General features: G+C 51.2%; 1 protein-coding gene across 4 annotated transcripts in view; it reads right to left on the bottom strand.

Moving 5' to 3' along the window:
- HVCN1 (hydrogen voltage gated channel 1) overlaps positions 1-10,704 on the bottom strand; it is a 35,068-nt gene that overhangs the window by 1,418 nt on the left and 22,946 nt on the right. For all 4 annotated transcript variants that reach the window (XM_036276542.1, XM_036276540.1, XM_036276539.1 and 1 more), the window contains 4 exons: positions 8,697-8,990; positions 3,558-3,662; positions 731-962; positions 238-350 (listed from right to left, as the gene is read on the bottom strand). In XM_036276542.1, coding sequence (XP_036132435.1) covers positions 238-350; positions 731-962; positions 3,558-3,662; positions 8,697-8,990 — 744 coding nt within the window. The remainder of the gene's footprint in view (positions 1-237; positions 351-730; positions 963-3,557; positions 3,663-8,696; positions 8,991-10,704) is intronic.

The raw sequence follows: 10,704 nt of genomic DNA, 5'->3' as shown, positions 1-10,704 counted from the left end.
AACGCCGAAGGCAGGCTTGGAAACTTGTGGAGTCCGTCTGCCGAAGGGGACTGCTGCAGTCAGACGGGGGCCAGTGGACATAGCAGTGCAGGGAGGAGGGGCGCCCAGCACAGCTCTGGGCAGGGGGCCAGGAAGACCCAGCCCAGGGGAGGGGTGCCCCAGGCCTGGCAGTGAGAAGCACGTGCTGAATGTGGGCACCTGCAAACAGATGGCATCTTCCCAGAAGTGTGTTCTTACCTTCTCAGAGCAGCTGAACTCCAGGTGCTGGATCTTGGTGGCCAGTTGTATATTTATCTGTTTTAACCTAAGCAGTTGCCGTTCTGAACGTGTCTTAACCGAGATAATTATCCCTGAAAAATAATTGAGGGTCTCAGTGACATTGGTTTCTAATTTAACCACTTGGGGAAAAAAAATCTGTGTTCCTTATAAATATATACAGTTGGGAAGAGGGGCGACAAACACAACAGTCGTCACTTAAAGGCATCAGAACTAGGAGGGTCAGGTTTTTCACTTCGGAGCTGCTCGGAACCTAGTTGTCAAATGTTTCTCTCTGGTCCCCATGGGCTGAAGAATAAGCACTGAGCAGATTAGCTCCCTCCCACAGAGCTGGCTCACGACAGCACTGCCTGCCGCAGCGCGCACAACCGCCACCAAGGGGCAAAGCTGGGAGCGCCCCAGCGAGGGGCTGGGCCTGCACTGCCCGCTCTGCAGCCCGAGCCAGGGGACGTACCGTTGATGATCCGGGCCACCCGCCACAGCCGGAGCAGGATCAGCAGGCCCAGAGCCTCAAACTCATGCTCCCGGAGCAGGAAGACGATGTCGATGACGAAGGACACCACCACCACGATGGAGTCCAGGATTTCGAACTTGTGGTGGAAGAACTCCAAGCGGAAAACAAATATTTTAAGGAAAATCTCCACCATAAAGAAGGTCAAGATGACAATGCTCATGTAGTGGAACACCTGCAGGGGACGAGGAAGCACAGTGAGCGCGGGTCCACAGTGAGCGAGGAAGCACAGTGTGGCGGAGGCAGGCCACACACCAGCTGGCCGTGACTGCCCTGCCCGGTCACCAGAGATGTCACTCGCTGAGCAATCAGAGCCCCCGCCAGCACCAGGCCCTGTCCTGGGGCTGGTCACATGGCTGAGGGCACCACAGACGGCTCAGCTCTGCTCTTTGAAGGCCAACTGGTGATGGTGATGGAAAACATCCATCATGCCTACAGGCATAGCAATGCTGTAACCACGCAGAAACCTTATTTTCTTTCATCCGGCTTTTGACATTTTTCCCCTTTGACTCAAAATTGGTCTTACTCAGCCCCCTGACTCACCCGCCTCCCTCTCCTTTGCTTAATCATTAAGCCCTCAGGACAGTGAGGTTCCGGTCAGCCTTAGGAACAAGGTCCTGGGTGTGTGGACTACAGAGACCATTTTCAGTCAAACTAAAGATAGCTTCTTGGCTTCTGTTGTGTTTTAGCTGCGGACCCAGGAAAATGAATGATCCTACCAAACACACCCTTGCAAAATCAGGACGACTCCATGGCTGACATCGGGCAGGAGCAGATACAGTGATAACTACCCTCCTACCCTAGCGCCAACTAATCACTAGAGACCATGACCCTAACTCCTGTAGTCACCATGATTAATGCTTTTCCCCCATAAAGTCCATTCCCTGGAAGCCATGGAGGACCAGGTCTGTGAGCAGCAGCTCACCTGTGACTCCAGGCATGATGCCACCTCCTTAATAAATCCTTACTTTCTTGGCTGCAGACCCTTGTTTGTGTCTTACTGGGCTTTGATGTGTGCAGGCAAGCGGACCCCTCAGCCCGGTAACAGTGTCACTGCTAGGAACTTACAGCTTTGTCTATGCACAAAGACATGTAAGCATATTTACTGCAGCATCATCTACAAAACAAAAGATTTTCTACATGGTTTGTAGAGAAACTGAAATACCCATTAGAGGGCAGTTGTTAAAAAGACCAAGGCTGATCCATAAGGACTGACTAGAAGTGATCACCCAGGTAGATGGTGAGTGAAGAATTCCCAGATCCTGACTGACAAATATCGGTCTCACTGAAGAAACCATTTCCATTCTGGGGCGGGGAAAGTTCAGCTGGGACATCACCTTGGGCCTGAAAGCAAGGACATGCTTTGGAGTCATGTCGAAAGGACACAGCAGCCCACTCGAAGAGGCTCATAGTGGCCAATACACTGCATACACACACACAGAAATCCGTGAGTCCACAGTGAGTGGTGCGTGCGCACACACGGAGCGAAAGGAACCCTCTTCTTTATAAATACCAACTACACGACGTAGAAGGAAAGAGCACTCAGAACCACCAGTCTGCACCCCCCAGCGTATTCACTGACCCGCCAGTGCTCATCAGTAGATGCTAACTGGTTATTAGACATTATGGAATTGTTGATCATTTTTAAAGTGTGATAATGCTGCTATGGTTCAACAGGAGAAAGGCCTTATTCTTATGCATATCAAGGTATTTAGGGTGAAGTGTCGTGATGTCTAACTTACTTTCAGACGGTCAGACAATAATGTGTGGGTGTTTGTGGATATGTAGAGTTATAAAGCAAATATAGCAAAATGTATATTTGCCATTTTTTCGTAATAGACAGTTGAGGGAAAAGAAAGGCACAGCGAGTTTGCAGGTATGTTAGGAAACGAGAGGAAGTCCCTCCGCGTGGGGAAGGACTAGGGCTGGCGGCAGAGCAGCGTACCGGCTGCCTGGGGAAAGGGGCCCGTGTGGGAAGGACCTTTATTTTCTTCCCTTTTACACCCGAAAGGACGTGTTCGCGTTATCAGCTGGATTTTGTTTTTAAGAAAGTGTGTTGGGAAATGATTTCAGCCCTTGGCTGTCTCCCATGTTACTGACAACGGGCCACACGTGGTGTGTTTTGGGGCATCCAGTGCCTCTTGGGAGAACGTCTGGGAGGGACTCAGCAGGAGTGTGCATCAGGGAGTCAACAGTGGCACACCCCCCGGGGCCCCCACCTAGGGACCCCATCAGAATTCTGTGGGAGAAATAGTATGTCTGCCTCTAGGGCAGGGGCTCTCAACCTGTGGGTCGCGACCCCTTGGGGGTTGAACTGCCCTTTCACAGGTTGCCCAAGACCATCAGAAAACACACATTTCCGATGGCGATTCATAACAAACTAGCAGAATCACAGTTCTGAAGTAGCAGTGAAAATGATTTTATGGTCGGGGGTCACCACAACATGAGGAGCTGTTTGAAAGGGCTGCGGCCTCAGGAAGGTGGAGAACCGCCGCTCTAGGGGATGAGAAGGCGTCGTCCCGGGGGGATACCCCTCTGGAATCAGACGTGCCCCCGCCTAGAGGTGCAGGGTAGCCGTCGAGTGAAAGGAGCTTTCCTGCCTGTAGTAAACGCTCGTGTCATTTGGAAGGGAAGATATGTCCTCTGCTCTTGGACTAAAAGCACCAAACTACTCTCCTGAGGCCGCAGGGCAGGTGCCCCCTGCCCCCCCCGCCCCCCTTGAGGGCAGAGAACAGCAGTGAACCGTGGCAAAGGGCTGTGGACACACTACCTGGGTGGCGTAGTTGTTCTGGTCAGACTTGATGATCCTCAGGTCCAGAAGGAGCTCGGCCAGCACCAGGAGGGAATCCAGCACCACCAGGCAGATGATGATGACCTGTGGACCATGAGACCCGAATGGAGACCCGCCTTCCGTTTCTCAAGGGCTGGTTTGGGAGCATCTGGATGAGACCACTAAGGACCAATGCCAAGGATGGGAGGCTGCTGGCCACAGCCCGAGCACCCTGCAGGGAGCCCGCTGGGGGCCGCCTTCCTGGCCGATTGGCTGCGCAGCGCCTGTGCCAGGGCACGTCAGCCAGCTCACGGACCCTCCGTCCCTACTTGTCTTTTTCTTACTCACTGCTTCCCAGCGTCTCTCAAACCAAACTGCTAATTCCTAGATGGCAAAAATAAAATAATAATGATGATAATAAGAACGTTCTGGCCCTGGCCGGTTTGGCTCATTAGAGCGTCGGCCAGTGGACCGGAGAGTCCGGGTTCAGTTCCCGTTGGGGGCATGTACCTCGGTGCAGTTTGTCCCCGACCCCATGGGGTCATGTGAGTGGCAGCCAGTCAATGTCTCTCTCTCCCCCTCTCTCTCTCCTTCCCGCTCTATCAGAAGATAAATGCAAAAAAAATAAAAATAAAAATAAAAAAAGTCCTCAAGTGAGGATAAAAACAACAACAAAAGTTTTGACACGTTTTTATTTTTCTGGCTATAGGGTAAGCCCAGAACAGATGCCCGGTAAATAATGAAAAGCATCCAGCCTCCAAGCTCTGAGCGCTGGAAGGAAACTCCAGGGACCACCGACCTCAGGCAGTTGGGTTACCGTGATGCCTACTGTGCCCATTAACAGCCTGGCCCAGAGTCGTGACACACCTGTGGCCACTCAGGCGAACTGAGAAGAGTTGTGGGAAAGACAGTGTCCTGACCTGCTGGCCGAGGAGGGCAATGGGAACCAGGGTGGAGTGAATGGGTGATCTCAGCGATGGTGGTGGTCATGGTGATGGAGGTGGTGATGACTTGGAGCAGGGCACTAATGGCGGGGCGGGGGTGATGGTGCTCAGGGAGACCATGGGGACAGAAATGGCAGCGATGGGAGGAACACCAGAGGACACTGTGGGACTCTCTTCCTTTGGAAATTGTGGACCACCACTTGTGTGCCTCAGGGCCTTGCCTCTTGTATTCTCAGGTACATAGATTTTGGCCTCTGAGACTTCATCTTGCCATTATCTTGGCAGTTTCTTAAGTTTCAGGATGAAATTCTCCAAGTTCAGCCCTACGTAAGAACGGACTGTACATCTTTGACCATTTCCACCTGTCGCTAATTACTTCAGTAATTAAATGATTTGATGGTATGGTTTTGTGTGAAATTGCATGGCAAAGTGCTTTTCAATGACTTTTTCACGCATACTCAAATTCAGCAGCTTAATAACGATTCAAGCTTTTGGTGGTTTTTTTCCTTTTCTTCCTTCACCCTTGGTTTTATTTTAGAGCTCAGGGGATCTGATAGAAAATCAAGGCACAGAAATGGTAAAAACAGACCGAATGTTCAGCCTTGAGAAGAAATGAAGTACTGACACATGCTACAAAATGGTTGAGCCTAGACAATATTATGCTAAAGGGAAAGCCAGACACAAAAGACAATATGTACTATATGATTCCATTTATATGAGGTGTCCAGACAAATCTATAGACACAGGAAGTGTGCAGATTGGTGGTTGTCAGGGGCCGGGAAGTTATTGTTTCATGGGCACGGAATCTCCTTTTGGGGTGATGAAAACATTTGGAATTAGTGGTGATGGTTGTACAATATGGTGAATGTACCAAATAAATGCCACTGAATTATTTACTTTGAAGCAATTAACTTGATGTTAACTCACTGCTAAAAAGAGAGACAGAGAGACCCGAGGTCATAAAACTACATACAATGCCTGGGTCCCCACCCTGGCCTCTCCGAACGAATCCCCAAAACCATGAATTTGCCAGTTCACAAGGCAGTACTATTTCGAGGGGAGTCACACACGCAGAAACATTCTGAGAATTCAGGGAGGCTGGTTAATTCCAATCCCTCGCCTGGCAAAGATGACCACACCATCAGCAGAGGCCATGCCAGGGCTGTGGGGTGGCCAGTCCTGGGCCAGCTCCCAGCTATCCCATTAGCCTGGACCTTGGTCACAGCTCTCCACACCGCTGAGCCTTGGCATTAACTCTGAGCTTCCGTGTCCTCCTGGGGAAATGGGGTTGGTCACATTTTCCATGTCAGAGTGACCATGGGAGCCAAGTGAAGCCTCAACCTTCATGACTATGGTCCTAACCCTGGCTCAGCTATCCCGTCTGTCCATGGTTTTCATGGAGGCCCGACACACCCTGTATTTTCTCCCTTGGTTGTGCCATCCCATGTGAGAAGTGACAGCAGGTAACTAACTATACATCACGCCACCCTGGCCACCTCAAACCCTATGGAACAAGTGTAGACTGCATCTAAGAAAGGGATTCCAGAATCTTCTTGCATGCTGATCCTACCAGCAGAGATCAAACCCCTGAACCTGACGCTATATACCCTGCTCCAAGGGGGCCTCCCTGCTTCTATTCTGAGCCTCTCTCCAAATCTGGTCATGTAGCCCTTCCCACCCACATTCAGAACCTTCCATGGCTGCCCACTGCCCAGGGATGAGGACCCTCCAGTGCCTACTCTCTTGCCAAGAGGTCCCTCTTCTCACCATACGTACTACTACTTTTTTTTTTTTATCCTCACCCGAGGACATTTTTCCATGTTTTGTTCAGATAGAGCGGGAGGGAGAGAGAGGAAGAGCGAGAGCGAGAGAGAAACATTGATGGAAAAGGGACATATCGAGTGGCTGCCACCCGCACGACCCATGAGGGGCCGGGGACAAACTGCAACCGAGGTACGTGCTCTTAGCGGGAACCGAACCCGGGTCTCTCTGGACCACAGGCCAACGCTTCAACCGCTGAGCCAAACCGGCCAGGGCACCACATACACTTCTCATGGACCCTTCTCAAGTCCTGAAAGGCTGCAGATCCTCCCTTTCCCCCCTCGGGCCCTCAGCAACAAGCTGGGCTGCTTGGAAGGCTCCTCCGTCTCCCATCCACAGAGCTCACTCCTGCCCAGCCTTCAGGTGTTAGGGGGAATGTTACTTCCTCCACCACCAGTCCTCTGCCCTGCCCCCAGGAACTCTGGACCCCCCTCTGTGCAGAGGGCTTCTCTCCACTTGCCACCAGCACCCGTCTGGGCGATCCCTGGAATGACGGCCTCTGCTGAGCGTGGATCCTCTGTGAGTAAGGCAGGGGCGTGTCTGCCATGTTCACGCTGTGCCCCCTGCACACAGTGCTAAGCAACGACTGTTGCCCTGGCCAGTTTGGCTCATCAGTTAGAGCACTGGCCCACAGACGGAAGGTCTTGGGTTCGATTCCTGGTCAAGGGTACGTGCCTGGGTTGCAGGTTTGATCCCCGGCCCTGGTCAGGGTTGTGCAGGAGGCAACCAATCAATGTGTCTCTCTGCCATCAATATTTCTCTCTCCCCCTCCCTCCCTTCCACTCTATGTAAAAATCAATAGAAAAATATCCTTGGGTGAGGATTAAAAAAACAAACAAACAGAATTATTGAGTGAATGAATAAACATCTCTACTTATTTTATGACAGTCAGTCTTCTTTTTCCCCAGTACAAGTGTCTCGGGGGGTCCCAGCTCAGGGGGCCAGCCCGAGCCATGTGGTCTGGTGGGCTGAGTCAGGAGAGGGGTGAACCTCCCAGAGGGGGGTGACCCAGGCCTCCCCTTGCAGCTGGAAGGAAGCTGGTCCTTTCCTTCTGCTCCTGAAATTGAGGGTTTGGTATTTCAACCCCAACAACTTAATACCACGTTTCCGTTCCTGTCACCGCGCAGAGGGAAACACTGTGCCGGGCCGCTGGGCCCGCATTCTTCTTCCAAGCCACGTGCAAGCGGAAAAGACCAAAATAAATCTTCCCTATTTAACCCCGGAACAAAGTCAGTGATGGGAGAGGCAAGGGCTGCTTCTCTCTGCTTCCAGAAGGGTGACCAGCTCTTGGTAGGAACTGGATTATCTCGGTCCAGGGTCCCCAAAAGGGCTCCCCTTGGCAGCTGTGCTGACCACGTCCCTAGGCCTCCGCATTCTCCTGGGACTCAGACACCGGGACACCTGCCTGCCCATCTGAGGGCTGGGGGTGGGGTTCAGAGGGCTGGCCAGACTCAACCTTCATTTATCCTTCAAAATCAGAAGATGCTTTGGCGTCCATGTCTCCCTCATGTCCTCCCCATCCCCACATCTGGAAGTTGGTGATGTGTTAAGCCCAGCTGATATTTTTGGCATCACTCCACAAAAAAAGAGACTGCGGCCCCCATGGCGATGAGTCAACGAGGCACGGGACCCTGCTGGCCTGGTCAACGCAGGCCGGGCACGCCACATTTGCTGAATAAACACAGGAACCTTTTTCCTGCCTCCAGTGTTTACCCTTTAATTTACTTGGTGAGTGTGTGTGGTAAACTTCGCATAACATAAAACTTACCATTTTAACCATTTCAAAGTTGGCATAAAGTTCAGTACCCTTAAGTATATTCCCGAGATTGTGGAACCGTCCCTCCTACGTAGTTCCAGAACATTTCCGTCAGCCCAGAGGGGGTCCTGTATCCACGCAGGTCACTGCTCACTCTTTCCTCCCTCCAACCCGTGGCCACCAGCAATCTGCTTTCTGTGTCTATGGATTTGCTTATTCTAGACATTTCACGTAAGTGCAATCACACAATATATGGTCTTTTGTGTCTGGCTGCTCTTGCTCAGCATCATGTTGTCAAGGTTCATCCACGCTGTAGCCAGTGCTTGGTGCATGGCTGTGCATGGCTGTGCATGGCTGTGCATGGCTGAGCATGGACAGACCGCATTTTGTCTATCCCATCATCAGACGATGGACGTTTGGGTTATGATTTAATCCCTGACAACATGGGACCTGCCGTGAGCACCCAGTGCTGTGTAGGCGCCTGGCACATGGTTGGTGCTCAGGGGACATCTGCACAATGAATGAGGTAGTGGCAGAGGTGGGCTCCCACCCCCGCCTCGTGACTCTCAGCTGACGGCCTCGCCCCACCCCGGGCCTCTCGGGCCTCTGCCCACCTACCTGAAACCTGTGGGAGCTGAAGAGCTTCCTCAACGTGGCCCTGAAGTCCCGGGTGCGCCTGGGTGCGGTGGCAGGAGCCTCAGTGGGGTCGGCAGCTCTGCCCTCCTCGCCCGAGGCTGGTGTTGGCGGTGGCTGGTCCCCTTTCTCCTCCTCTTCCTCCTCCTCCTCCTCTTCATTCTCCCATTTCTTGTAGTTGATATTCCAGGCGTGGTAATCGTCCCCAACAACGGTGAAGTGCTTCAGGAACCTGCTCATCCTCTGTGCAGAAGGCACCTTGGCCCGGCGGGTGACTGTCTGAAGGGAGGGGACAGAGAGTGAGCAGGGCGCAGGGCTCCAGCTGGGCTGGGCCTGGGGCTGAAGACGGCCCCAGAGCTCAGAGCGCTGATCGGGCGCAGACTGTGAGGTCAGGTCACGGTGGTTTCTTGTGCTTTTATTTTTGGAATCCAGGTTGTCAGTGCCAGTGAGCCAACAGGAAATGTCAGAGCCCAGAAGGCCTGTCACCGTGGTCTGGGTGGCAGTAACAAGGGAATCGGTACTACGACTCAGTTACAAAATACCCATCACAGGCCCACGTGTAAAGACCTGAAGAAGCACCGCATGGTTCAAAGACATCACAACCTGAGAACGCGGAGGTGAGGGCGGGGGGAGGCAAAAGTAAAAGTACCCAGAGTACCACAGAAAAGTGAAGGCCCCTCTCTCCTCTCTCTGCTGCAGATCAGTCCTTGAGAGGTGAGCAGCAAATGGATGTTTTCCTAGGTTCAGCCAGTGCTGTTTTAGATACACTACGGACGACCGTTTAGAGACCAATGCCTTCAAAGCAAAAAGCAAATAATCCTCCCCTCTTTGCCCAGAGAACATATGTTTTATAAAGTTCGATAATGAACACTTTCAGGTGTGGGTACAAGCACAGGCAATATGGTCGGTGGAACAGGAGGAGAGAAGAGCCCAAAGCAGACTCAGGGCCCTGTGGGAACCTGGATGTGACGGTGGTGGCCGTCCAGATCAGCGGGACAGGTGGCGAGGTTAGGACAACCGGCTTTCCCAATAGAAAAATAAATAAATGAAAGACCCCTACCTCACGCCACACACAGAATAAATTTCAGAGGCATTAGCATTAACATATAAGGTGGCGAGGTTAGGACAACCGGCTTTCCCAATAGAAAAATAAATAAATGAAAGACCCCTACCTCACGCCACACACAGAATAAATTTCAGAGCATTAGCATTAACATATATAAATGTATTTTTAAAAAACAGTGAAAGTCTTAGAACCAAATACAGACAAGTATCTTCATGACCTCAACGCAGGCAAAGATTGCTTGAAGAAGACACAAGACACACAGAAATGGAGAGATTCATCAAAACTGACAGCTTTGCTATCACACAGAGCCCCCCCCTACAAAGTTAAGACACACACAGTTTAGGAGTAAACATCTGCAATATACAGACACAGATTTAGCATCTAGAATATTTAAAGTAATCTTACCGAAAAAAGAGAACCCCATGGGAAACTAGGTAGTGGATATTAACAAGCAGGTCACTTAGGAGAAAACCCAGATGGCAATGACATTCAACTTCACTAGTACTCAGGAAAATGCAAGATGAAGCAACAATCACACCTTTTCACTCCTCAGATTGGCAGGACTTTAAAGTCTAAAACAGCAAATGTTGGTGAAGGCGTGAAACAAAGGGGTCTGTTGAACATTGAAGATAAGAACGGTCAGTGACACCATTTTTGGAAGCAATATGACACTGTGGAGCAATATGTTTTGTCAAGACAAAGTTGTACACATCTTTCTTAATGATCTACTGATTCCATCTCCAGGTGGGCTCCCCCCAAAAAACTCGCCCATATGGGCTCAAATCAGTGACATGCTCAAGAATGTTCACTGCAAATGCTCACCTAAATGGTGGGAGATGGGGAAATGAAATCTCCATTTGTGTGATGGAATACTATACAGCGGTTAAAATGAATGCAGTAGGTCTATATATGTCACTGAGGACATCA

This window comes from Molossus molossus, unplaced genomic scaffold (genome assembly GCF_014108415.1).
Source record: "Molossus molossus isolate mMolMol1 unplaced genomic scaffold, mMolMol1.p scaffold_m16_p_22, whole genome shotgun sequence".
Classification (NCBI taxonomy): Eukaryota; Metazoa; Chordata; class Mammalia; order Chiroptera; family Molossidae; genus Molossus; species Molossus molossus.
Note: the sequence above shows the minus strand (reverse complement) of the source record. Positions and strands in the feature narration are given on the sequence as shown.